Source organism: Tenrec ecaudatus, chromosome 17 (assembly GCF_050624435.1).
Source record: "Tenrec ecaudatus isolate mTenEca1 chromosome 17, mTenEca1.hap1, whole genome shotgun sequence".
NCBI classification, from domain to species: Eukaryota; Metazoa; Chordata; class Mammalia; order Afrosoricida; family Tenrecidae; genus Tenrec; species Tenrec ecaudatus.
Genome location: NC_134546.1, coordinates 30,701,447 through 30,714,554, shown reverse-complemented (window position 1 = coordinate 30,714,554; position 13,108 = coordinate 30,701,447). Strand labels below are relative to the sequence as shown.

The 13,108-nt window shown below is 44.3% G+C and overlaps 1 protein-coding gene across 2 annotated transcripts in view; it reads left to right on the top strand.

The window, feature by feature from the left end:
- Positions 1–6,178, top strand: part of SOS1 (SOS Ras/Rac guanine nucleotide exchange factor 1) — an 82,869-nt gene extending 76,691 nt beyond the window's left edge. The window contains exons 21-23 of one of the 2 annotated variants that reach the window (XM_075536104.1): positions 1,326–1,370; positions 2,884–3,002; positions 4,277–6,178. In XM_075536104.1, the coding sequence (XP_075392219.1) occupies positions 1,326–1,370; positions 2,884–3,002; positions 4,277–4,768 (656 nt within the window). In that variant the 3' untranslated portion in view covers positions 4,769–6,178. The remainder of the gene's footprint in view (positions 1–1,325; positions 1,371–2,883; positions 3,003–4,276) is intronic. The other variant, XM_075536105.1, reaches the window with a different exon arrangement.
- The last annotated feature ends 6,930 nt before the right edge of the window (positions 6,179–13,108 follow it).

Here is a 13,108-nt window from a genome sequence, read left to right as displayed (position 1 = left end):
ACTAAACAATAGCCCAGGATATTTAAGTCTCTTGGATAGTATGTGCCCCATGTGTTGGTCATGTGAGGCAGTGTAACAAAAATTAATGTTTATTTAAAACCAACACAGGGAATCCTCAATGCCAGATGGATAAGTTACAACAAACTGCACTTGGAGCTATTTTTGTGGGGTTTTCTAGGTATATCTAATCATTAGTAGTACATGCTACATACAGTATTGGTGGTAGTGTTTAATTTGCTGATGTTATAATTCTATGATGTTCAATGTTATGATTTATAAAGATAATGATAATAAAAGACCATGATAATGAATTTGTTTTAATGAGGCGTTTGGCTTTGTCAGAGCCAGATGTTGGCATGGAAGCCCGTTGTAAATGGAGGGCTACCTGGGTGGAGCATCCTGTCTTTTCGTTTCACTTCCCCTACTTTCCTGGTTTGGCCTTTTTCTTTTGTTCTTTTTCTTCCTTAAGAGAATCAATATTGTTAAATTTGGGCATTCTTAATTTATCAATTAGTTTTCTTTGTAAGATATATCTCTTTTTTTAAGTCCAAAGTCACTGCAGTCGAATCTATTTCAACTCACAACACCCGTACAGGACAGAGTAGAACTTCTCCCTTGGGCTTCTGGGCCTGTAATCCTTCGAGGGAGCAGACACCTCATTTTTATCCCAGAGAGTCCCTGGTGGGTTCAAACCACCAACCTTTCCGTTAGCAGCCCAGTGTTTGACCAACTGTGCCACTAGGTTTCTTTAAAATATATTTAATCATCAAATATTTATTGGTCTTTTAAAACCTTTGAAGGAAATAGCTATGTCACTTTCTCAAGCCTGCTTGTAGTTATTTTGCAGTGAGATTATTCTCCCCACGAACATTTTTTAAAGGTTTGAATAATGATATTAGTTAGAAATCTCCCTTTTAGCCTTCACTTTATATAACATATATTTGTTTCACAAGTTTGCCTTCTTAAAGTAATCTTTAGTTGGTGGCATACGTCTCATATGTCCTGCTAAATTCTCTGCCTGCATTGGGGTTCCACATTTTTTAAAGTCTTACATTAATATATAAGAATATTTCATTCTCTCATGAATGCTTTTCATTTAGTTACTGTGAATTTTAGAATCTTTGAAATTCCCAGTATGATATTAACTCTGTTCTTTTTTTTTCCCTCTCAAACTTAAGTGATAATGTGCTTTTTACTAAAGACTGTTATCTCATTCTTTTAAAACTGGAATGATCGTGACATTTTTATCATAAATCAGTTTTGGTAGCTGAGTCGACTATCAATAAAAGAAAAAAAAATCTACTCTTTCTTGTTTTTTTTCACAGGCAGCGATACCGTCTTTATCCAAGTTACACTGCCCCATGGCCCAAGTTAGTATATTTGGTTTAAGACTCATAATACTTGCTTTGGCTTTGAAATTCAAACCAAGGGTAACCCTTCCTGCTAAAACTCTTCTTGGGTCTGGCAGCATTGGGACCTTGCTTGCAAAACCTTAGAAGTAAGGCCTTCACTTACGCTATCTGGATCGTAAATAATTTGCTTTAAAGTTTTTTTTCCCACCCTTCCTTTTAAAGAATGCACTAAATGGGTGGGTTCCACGTGTAACCATTTCTCATTTCCAACTCTATAGAGTTTTAAGTACATATTAATTTACCTCTGAGCAAGAAGCGAGACCATGCATGAGCGTGTGGGGATGCTGGCAACTGCACGCGGCCTGACTGAGCTTGGTGGCAGCCGAGCTTGTAGGAAGTCACTTGCAGTGGCTTGAGAAAAAAGCTCCCTTGTATTTCTAGCTGTTCATATTAATAAGCTTAAGGATTGATTGCATTGTAGCTATTTGCTTAAAAAAATTTTTTTAGTAAACTAACAATTCACTAAGTTATTCCATAAACTCCAAGCTAATGAATTAATATTTTCTTGCTGGCCTTCCACACAAATGTTTTTAAAATGTGTGGCACGGGAATGTTAGCGATGAACTAACTTAACTGTAGTTTCTTGGGGGGAAAGGTAAGTGATCCAAAATGCAGATCATGTGTGAGTAGCAGCGCACCAAGTACTCTTTAAGTTAGAATTTGTTATAATATCTTATTGGCAAAATAAGACTTTTTCAAAATCTTTTTCATCATTTTTTAATGCACCAGCTAACAATATACATAAATGTTGCCTTTCAAAGTATAATTATTTATAAGCCTAAATGACACCCTTGTTACTGTGTTTCGAAGCTAGGTCCTGGTTAGAAGTTTTACTTAACTTTTTGTGTCAGTTCACCCATTGTCCTTAAGTCAAGCTCGCCTGGCTGGGATTTACGGCGTTGGCTTGGGTTTACTGCATTGGTCAGCTTGAAAGCAAGGACCATCACGGATTTTTATGGATGCAACCCTGAGACCCCTGAGAACCTCTGCACAAGCAAGACGAGGGCGCCCTCTGTGGGAGGATGTGGGGAAGGCAGGGGGCCGCCAGAAGATGAGAAAGGCTGCTCCCAGAGACAAGGCAGGGCATTCGACGCCGATGGCAGAAAACACGGCCGAGCTCATCATAAAAACCTAAGACAATTCTGCTCCAAAGGCCTTCGGGACTGTGCGGCCTCACCCAGAAATTGGAGAACTGGAGCCCAGTTAAAACGGCTAACAATCGATTACCAGTGGGAATGGTCTTTGTTCAAGTGGTAAAATAACAGGATCTCTTAGGAAGCTCCCCGCGCCCCACTGAAAATTCTGCTAAAAATCTGCATGTGTTCAAGGCAGTTTGCTTTATTAAAGGAAATACTTCCACACATTTCTTTTAGTAAATATAAGCAGTTTCCAGCTAAGCCTTTAAAGGAATAATAAACGAACTTCCTGTAAACTTGTTTCTTTCTTTCTTTTTTAATTTAACATCCTACAGGGTCTGCTTCAGTTTCATCTATAAGTTTAACCAAGGGCACTGATGAAGTGCCTGTCCCCCCTCCTGTTCCTCCGCGAAGACGACCGGAATCTGCCCCGGCGGAATCTTCGCCATCTAAGGTAAAGTAGAAAAGCCTGTTACCTGCAGACTGGAACCATGACAGTTACACGATCGTCAAGGGCAAACGGAAGTTTAAATCTTTAACACAGAGAGGTATGCAGCTCTGTATGGGAGCGCATTACAAATGAAAGGGGATCATTGTGTGTACCGGAAGTCTGTCTAACAGTGAACTCAACATGCTTTTAAATGGGATTTTCATGAAAACCCAGGATTGGGGGTACGGCTCAGGATAGCTATTTGTTCCAGCTGTCTAAGTTTCTTTCCTGGCCAGCTGTCAACTGGGTGGTTCCCAGGCCTGTCCCAAAAGCGGGTAGAAGGCCTGAGCAAGTCCAACACACTTGGCAGAACATCATGTTAGGCTCACATAGTACATTTGCAGTGGAAACATCGGCAGGTAATTTATACTAAATCAGAAATCATCTTATGCTAGATTGAGTGGTAGGTGAGCAATCACAAAAGATATTTCAAGATAAACTTAAAACTGGGGAAAAGCTGTGTTTTCTCCAAATGGACAGAAGCCCCCATTTCAAAGACTGATTTGTGCTGCTTCACATCCCTGGGCATCATCCAACCGCATACACTTTCATGGTCCCATAATGCTTTTTATTGGATTTTTGTTTGTTTGTTTTTCAGGGAAAGCTGCTCTCCTTTTGTTGAGTATTTACCGCTAATGGTTTTTAAAAGGAGGCGTGGTGGGTTATGCATTGGATTGCTAACCACAGGGTCAGTAGTTTGAACCCACCACTGGCTCCAAGGGAGAAAGATGAGGCTTTCTGCTCCTGTAAATATTTGCGGCCTCAGACACCCAAAGGGGCAGTTCTACTCTGCTCTACGAGTAGAAATCAACTCGGTGACGATCTGAAACCAAAACAAAGCAAATCCAGACAGAGTGGGCCAGCTGGGTGAACTTGGCTTCCCTTCCACCTGATTCCTTTTGCTCACTCAGCTCCTGGCCCCACCCTCTCAGCCACAGTGCCCTTTCCCTCCAGCCTCTGGCAGCTGCTGCCTCAAGGACAACTTGAGGTGGGCTCCCACAGGGTGTTAGTGGGATGTCTGTACAATGTCCAAATCACCTAGCATCCTATCGCATCATGGATGTGTAAGCGACACATGCATGTGTATGGGAGAACTCCTGGTTCACATAGAGGCTTCTGCCAATAGCATGTTTGAGAACTTCACCATAATTCTTAATATATGCAGCATGCTATATCAACTAAACCATGAATATAGGTGCATTTGATCCTCTTCCCCCCCCCCCTCTCATTTGTGTTAGATGATGTCTAAGCATTTGGACAATCCTCCGGCAATTCCTCCTAGACAACCCACATCAAAAGTCTATTCTCCACGATACTCCATATCGGACCGGACCTCTCTCTCAGACCCTCCTAAAAGCCCTCCCCTGTTGCCGCCTCGAGAACCACTGAGGACGCCTGACGTCTTCTCAAGCTCCCCACTGCATCTCCAGCCTCCCCCGCTGGGCAAGAAAAGCGAGCACGGCAACGCGTTCTTCCCCAACAGCCCTTCTCCCTTCACGCCGCTGCCTCCTCAGACACCGTCTCCTCACGGCACAAGAAGGCATCTGCCATCGCCTCCCCTGCCGCACGACATGGAGCTTCATTCCATTGCTGGGCCGCCTGTTCCTCCACGACAGAGCACTGCTCAGCTTATCCCCAAACTCCCTCCAAAAACGTACAAAAGGGAGCACACCCACCCATCCATGCACCGAGACGGACCCCCGCTGTTGGAGAATGCCCATTCTTCCTGAGCTCGCGCTCCTGGGATGGGCACCTTCCCACCCCGGAATCCATTGCTGGCAATGGATGCACTGCTGTGCCGGCACTGAGGAGTTGCAGTGAGACTCCAAACACTAATGACTCAAGTCAAGATGCAGTATAAGACGAGTGAATTCTCACCTGGACGCGATCATGCAACGAACATGGAATGCCAGTTCAGAATATGGAAGACTGTGCTAGAGGGACTGGACAACTGATTGCACCTGAAAATCAAGTAAAGGGACTTTTTCCGGCCAATAGGCAGGAGTCCTTTGTGTGTATGTGTGTGTGTGCGCGCGCGAGTGTGTTAAGTGATCCTTATCATTTAAAGGGATGGAAAACACAGCCTAGTGTCCAGCAGGCCCACATAATGACAGTTTTTGTAATTAAAAATATTATGCACTTTTAAAAACAAAAAACTCAAACAGGGATCTTAATACCCGCCTTTGGTTTTCTTTGCTTTATTCTTCCTACTTTAGAATATTTTCTTAAAAATCATTCAAAGGACTGTGAGGAAAGGCTGTGGCACCTGACCGTGTTGGACGCAAGGCCCACACTGTCCCACAGTCCTGTTTACAGATTATTACAGTGAACTGAATGGGTACCGAGGCTTCACCAAAGAGGTACTTTTTTTTTTAAAGAGAATAATTATACCGATTTTAAGAACATACCCCTACAGCCCTCCCCACACACCCACAACATGTGGTGGTGTTGCCTTCAAACGAGAAGTTTTGTGACAATTACCTGAGAGGAGAACTTTTTCAAAAACATAACTGATAAGAACACGATTGACATTCAGGAGACTGTTAATCCATGCTAGATTGTCAAACACCCCTCCGCCTCCTCCTCCCACCGAGGTTTACTGGTAATCCACTTCCGAGCTGGTAGCTGTCCCTCTAACCCTTACGGAAATGCAGGCATCCAATGTGAAACGAGCCACTTGCTGGGCATCACTGACACCATTCATGTTTTACTAATAGTGGAGTAATCAGCGTATCTAGAATTACCTTGCCTAAATCATGTGTATATAGTGAATGTTACGTAATAAACCTGGCAGGTCTGTTTTAATTTAATTGAATAAAGATAAAAATACTTTTTGGCTGGCATATATTAAATTATTATATGGGGGAAATGGTTGATTTTTATTTCTATCAGTTGAAACATACAGACAAACACTAAGAAGAAAAGCACGTGTTGTGGTACGCCTTGGCTTTCTAGTTCTGTATGTATGTATTAATCTTGAAGAATGATCTAAAGTTGCAGTTTGGCATGCAGGGAAATGTTGGGTTAGATTGGGATGGGTTCCTTTAAGTGGAATTTTGTGATTTTGGTTTTTTTTTTAATTTCCTAGGCAACATATATGCAGTGTGTTAAAGTTTATATTAAACATTTCTATTACCTTGCTTGGAGTCTTTTGCTCTATCAGAATTATTCGTAATAGAACATCTACCTGCATCGTTAATAACGTAATATGAATTACTCATTAAGCCTATGTACTGCTCTTCTGAGTCTAACAGATACTGTGACTGAAATGCATGCAACCTGTTGAAGAAAAAAAAGCTTAATTAACCACTGTAATGTCTGTGACATGTGCAGTCATCCATCTAGAGTGATCAGCTCATCCATAGCCGCACGTGGCTTCTGAATAACGAGGCCACATTTTAGCAGCTCTGTTTACCATGCCATTAGAAATATTTTTAGACATCTTGCATCACAGTGGAAACCTAGGACTTTACTAAGTTCCAGTGATATTTCTTAAAGCATTGCAATGTACATACATCAGGATAGTACAGTATATAGGTTTTTAAAGACCAGAAGGTATATTGATTGTATCAAGTGGTCCATCCTATCTCACCCTTATTTATTTGTTGGAATTGAGTCTTTTTTTGTTTAACATCTGTCCCATTCTTCTTCTGGTCACCAGTGTTTTCTCTTTGTAAAATGTCTCTGAACAGTCTAAAAAGTGAACTCTTGAAGGGAATGTGTCCATGAGACCATGCAGGCAACAAAGATTTATCTAAGCCTACTTATCAATGCTGCTACAACGAATCACAATACACATTCCACTCTCCCACGACTGCTTCTTAGATGAACCTCAATGTCCTTAGGGTGTCCCTTTGAATTGCTTACTGATCACTTTAATTACCCCCCACTCCAAAGAAGAACCCAAGAAAAGTGAGTTGCAGCCCATTCAGTGTCTGTCCAGCCAGGGTGTGGGCCCTTAATCATGATGGCCCTAATCAAGTGGCCTGCTCCTGTCATGCGAGACTCCCATTTAGACTTCCAGTCCTCCTCCCACCGGGAGCCATTCTTCTACACGGGGCTTCTAGGACACCACTGTGCACTGCCTCGGATGCATTGTGGAGAAAGTGGATTTTTTTATTCTGAAGTGTCACTTGAGTAAAAAATGTTTTCTGCGGTGGTAAACGACTAGGAAAGTTCACATTAGAGCCCCTTAGGGACAGGTCGGGGAATTGTAGGTTGGCCCTCTTCGCATGTCAACCATCAGTAGCCAGCAGTGTATACTTCATCAGGGGGATCAGTGGCTGAGAAGACAATGGTATCACTACACAGTGCTGCTTTGGGATCCAGGGCCTCACAAGACAGTGCAGCAGGAGCCTCCGAACTATATGGAGCGTTTTCTATTAGAAATGGAAAGGTTCCTCTATGGTTCATGATCTCCGCATCACAGCACAAAGGGAATATTTCAAGGCTGGAATATGCTTAGTGGGCAGAGATAACCAGTATAGCAGAGAGGGACCCTTCACATCTAAGCACTTTAAAAAACATAAACAGAGAAGAAATGTGGTTCTAAATTTATTCAAAGGCTCTTGACTCTTCCCAGTCTCTAAATTTTAGAACTACATATTATGTCAAAGGTTTGCTTAATTAGAGATGGCTGTTGGGCTTCACATTTTGAGTTCAGTGGGTAACTGCTCTCACAACTCGTGGACCTTGCTGGATTTGCATTTAGCCAACCATGCCTGCTGACTGTCCCGCAGCAGTCTCATTTGGAGGCTGTGTTTGAGGTCCTACATTCTTCCTTAGTGTTTCCCGAAAGTCACAATCACCGTACACAAACCAAAAGTGAGTTGGTATCTGCGATCATGATCTGGTCCTGATTCTCTAGTTTATTTTAATCGTGTTTGGCTTTTTTAATATAACAATTTAAATCCAGATTTCTAAGTGGCTCAGCAAAACAAACAACAGAGATAGGAGGAAGCAACACCCCCACCCCAGCTTATTCGTGTAAATATTGAGGGAAACCTTTTTCCCTCTGAGTTTAGAAAAGAAACCATCTGTACCATTTATCTGCCACTGCAGGTACACATACCCTCTTAACCTGTATCGTGTGATTTATAAAGTGTAGGTCCTGTTGGGCTGCAGCAGTCAAATCTTAACCAGTCAAATAAACGTCATGAGGCTAATGCTGGTTAGGCCGAATTATGCGGTTAAATTACAAGGGCAAGTGAAGGCTTAATTTAGTCAGTATTCTTCTCCCTTGAAACATTTCATTACTAACTTTAGAAATCACTTCATAATCCCTCCTGAGTCAATGAAATATTTTCAGCTGTTAAGTTAAAAAAAAAAGCAGCATGAAGTCTATATGGTAAATCTAAATAACAAAAGCACTTGTAACTTGTTTTGTAACTTCCACGCCTTATTTTCCATTTTTTTTACACCGTGAAGTGCATTTTCTGTCAACTGTGAGCAAATTTCCCTTTTGCCTTTAATAAAAATAGTGCATTAAGTAGCCAATTGCTGCAGAACTATAAAGCAAGTTAGCTAAAGGTGTATCGCATTGGACGAGTGCTCAAGGCAGTGGGAAGCATGCCATGGGAGTCGCGTGGTGAGGCTGGAGGGAGCGCGCCTGTGCCCGATGCATGCCACTCTCCGGAGCTGCCAAATGTGCCTTCAATTCAGAACATCTCTCATGGTGTTTCCTTCAGATCAAGTCAGCATTTGGGGGCGGGATTAGGGCAGGGGACTTTTGGGGTGCAAATATCTGGTGACCCCACCAGAGAAGAAGCCTTTGTTTGTCCAAGTGATGTGTATAACTTTAGTTGAGATGTGTCTGTGTATATATGTGTGCGTTTGCCTTTGGCAGCACGGCGATTTGCTGAGATGATTGTCAAAGGGGAAAATAAAAAGTGTCCAAAGCTCTGTCCGTCCTACTTTGAAGGGAGCACCCAGGGCGGTCTCTCAGCTAACCTGGCCTGTGTGCCTAACCATGTTTGTAGGTATTCTTTGCATTCTGCGCAGCGGTGTTTGGTTTGCATTTCAAGTGAAAACAATCGCTGTTATTTTTCTGGCATTACTAAGATAAATTGAAAAAAATAAAGAAAAATGCCTTACATAGCAAACACGTGTATTCTCTTTGCACGTCTTTATTTTATAGGGCAGTCTGGGATGCCACTCGGATTTTCGTTTCGCTCATTCTTTGCAGATAGAAATGTTACTCTTCACCTCGGTCTTGCTTCTAGTAGCACATTTCCTGTGTCCAGTTATTATGGAAACAATTCCATATTCCACTGAAGTGAGAGAGGCTTTGGATAAAAATGAGTCATTTGAAATGGCCTTTGGTGTCAGAAGGTGGGGCCACTGGCATTCCAGAGAACGTTTTAGCCCTCACAGGTCCCTGGGAGGCAGGGACCACTTGTTAGAGCAGGTCCGCCTGGCCTGAAGAAGGCAATTCTTTCTAGGTGGCCGGGGAGAGAGAAGAGTTCATGGCTGTGAGCTTGTAAAGACTTAGGCAAATGTCAGGTTGTTCAGGGTGAACCACAGAAGGCAGAAAGAAATGAATCTATAGGAACCCAATTAATTCTCAAATTCACGCACTGAGGCAAGTGAGGCCTAGGCCAATGAGGGGGCTAGGCTACGGTGCCTTAATGGCAAGTGGCCAAGATCAGTGCCGACAGTTACAGCCTCGGGAAGCCTGACTTCCACTGGCTAGTCTTTGCCCTAGTTCAAAGACAGTCGTCCATGGTCGCTACAAAAGGCCCCTGTGCAACCTGAACACGTGTGTAGTCACCAGACAACCTGAACACGTGTGTAGTAGTCACCAGACAACCTGAACACGCATGTAGTAGTCACCAGACAACCTGAACACGCGTGTAGTAGTCACCAGACAACCTGAACACGCGTGTAGTAGTTACCAGACAACCTGAACACGCGTGTAGTAGTCACCAGACAACCTGAACACGCGTGTAGTAGTCACCAGACAACCTGAACACACGTGTAGTAGTCACCAGACAACCTGAACACGTGTGTAGTAGTCACCAGACAACCTGAACATGTGTGTAGTAGTCACCAGACTTTACAACAGCTCTCTGGAAAATAACGTTCACAATCATTTCACTTGAACCTGATTCTGAGTTTCTCCTGAAATGTCACTTCTTGTAAGCTTTAACCAGGTGGTTTGCTTTTTCACTTAGACATTTTAGCTCATCACAGGGTATCTGTGCACACACTCACACACACACACACACACACACACACACACGGATTCTAGGGGCTAGGAGGGCTGAGCGGCAACCCAAACATACAGTTAGTAGGGGCAGTCTAATGTTGTAGGTTCTTGAGTCTCGTTGGGTGCAAAAAGCAAAACATGAACTACAGCTCATTTAGAAGCTAGTTTCTCTTCCCGGTGACGCAGAAAAAGCAATGTGGTGGGTAGAGTCCAAGGCGAGTGCTTTTCAATTAGCTGCATCTGTGTTCACCACCAGCTGCTCCTGAGAAGAATGATGCTTTCTGTGCCGTGAAGGGCGACAGAGGACGATGTCAAATATGAAAATAATAATAACCTATAACTTATCAAGGGTTCACGAGGAAGGGCAGGAGGGGGGAAATGAGCTGATATCAAGTAGAAAGAAAATGCTTTGAAAATGACGATGGCAGCATATGTGCAGATGTGCTTGACACAACGGATGAATGGATGGATTGTGGTGAGATGTAAAAGTCCCCAATAAAAGTCTTTAATAATAACCATAATAAAAGAGTTACAGCCTCAGAAACGCACAGGGGCAGTCGGGCCATGTCCTATGGGCTCGCTGTGGCAGCGAGCTCGGTTTGGTGTGGTGTGCTGTGGTGTGTGGGGTTGTGTAACCAGTCAGTGTCTCCAGTCCTGGTCGGTACAGAGTGAGTAGACCCTCGGTGGGCTTCCTGTGCAGTGTGCAAGTGGCATATGAAAAGCACCCTTCCTCACCCCAGGAGGGGCTTAGTCATGGCCACTCCGGCCTCTGGGTGGCGCACACAGGGAATGTGCGCTGCTGGAGGTTCCAGGTCACCCCCAGCTCTGCCAAAGAACGGCTTGCCGAGCTGCTTCAGAAAAGTCAGCCTCTGGAGACCCTGCGTGCACAGTGCTCCTCAGACACACTCGGGGCGGCCAGGAGTTGAGACCGACCCTGTCATCCCGGAGATGTTGACAAGGTTTGCCTGCCCTTATAGCTTTCAAGAGAGCGCTGTTCATCCTGAAGCCCTCATGAGCTGATTGTTTATGAAGTAGCTTCCTCTGAGGGCTATTGTCACGTCACTTAAATTGGTCTGGAGGTCTCTCAGACTAGGCAATGTTCAGTTTGCATTGCAAGGTCAGATCTGATGTTAGCAACACAAACAGGAGCAAAGCAGGACAAATCCATTATCAGCGAGGGGCTTAGAATGGGAAGGAGAGCTAGAGGGATTGAATAAGCATAGCAAATAGATAATAAAGATGATATACTGGGACATCGTAACCACCTTGCACAAAAAGGCAGGGGAAGGTGGCTGGGTCAGTGAGGGGCCAAGAGGTGACATTTAAGTGGGGTGGTTAGAGTTTGCATCTAGGAGAAAGACAGGGTGCCTAAGAGCAAAGGACAAGTGACAGGGAGCAGCCAGTTCAGAAGCCCCATGTGGGGCATGTACTTGGTATACGTGAGGGCTAAGAAGTTTGCTGTAAAATAAAAATTAAAAATAGAACTGTATAAGCCCCCAATAAAAAATAAAATACAGGAAATACATCCTGGAAAAAAGAAGTCTGCTGTATATAACAAGGAGGAGAGAGTGACCCGAACAGGAGATGCCAGCAGTGTCACGGTGTCCAGGTCACAGATGGCTTTAGGCCCTTGTAATGACTTTAGCTTGTCCTTGGGGCTGGAGTAGAGGAGGGATAGGGGCTGAAGGGCACTTTAGCAGGCTAGCTGCTGTGGTGAGAATGAGGAGAAAAGGGAGTAAAAGGTCGGTCCGACAGAGGAGCCTGGGCGATGGTGGAGGGAGGGCAAAGAGGTCAGAGTGGAGGGCTTTGCTGACAGATTAGCTGTGGGGAATAGGAGAAAGAGCATGTCAGGGGTGACTTCAGAGTTTTTGACCCGAGCAACCAGAAGGATAAAGCTACTGTGGGCTGAGGTGCAGCAGGGCTGGTGGAAGACGGCTTGCAAGTGTTCGATTCAGTAGCTACGTTATTAGACATCTAGAGATGCCAGGAGGCAGTTGGGTATGTGAGCCTGGGGTCCAGAAGAGAGAGGGTTGGCTTAAGAGAGAACATTGGGAGTTACCTCCATAAAGAGCTGATTTTCAAGCGTGGCATCACCAAGGACATGGATACTCACTGGAAAGAGGAGAGGTTGGAGCACAAGGAGGCCCTGGGCCACTCTAACCTCAAGAGGGGTGAAAACAGAGGAACCAGCAAACAGACCAGGGAGCAGCCACCAGTGACGAAAGATGGAGGCCCAGAGTCTTGTGTCCTTGGGGCCCAGTGAGGAAAGGATGTAAAGAGGGAGTGATCAGCATGTCAAATGCGACCCGACGGGAAAACACCACTAGGAAGGCCACTCGCTAAGTCACATGGAAGTCAGTGGTGACACTGACAGGGGCACGTCACTGACTCCCCTGAGGGTCATTAGAGCTGGTGGAGAGAGGCTGAGACATGGCCCCTTTCACGTTTTTATAGAAAAGGAAACAGAAATGGGGTACAGCTGGGTCAAAAAAAATGTCAAAAAAGCTGGAAGGGTCTTGATGCTTTAAAGATGGAAGAAATAAGAGCTTGTTCTTATGTTGAAGGGTTGGCCCCAGCTGAAAGGGAGACTGTGCTGATGGAAAGGAAGCGAGGGGGACTTGAACTAGTCCCGCCCTGAAAGGACTCGCTGAGACGGAAGCACCGACGGTCCTTCCCTTCCAGCACGACAGGTTCATGTACACAACACACTGTTCACTGTCCTGCTGAGAATCAAGTGTTCAATGCTATAATCTCTAGAGGGATTAGACAAGATGGAGGAATTAAAATTCCTGTTTCGTAGACAGGAAACAAAGTTAGACGACTTCCTACAGAGCAGGCACAGAGCATTTCATAAAACAAATGC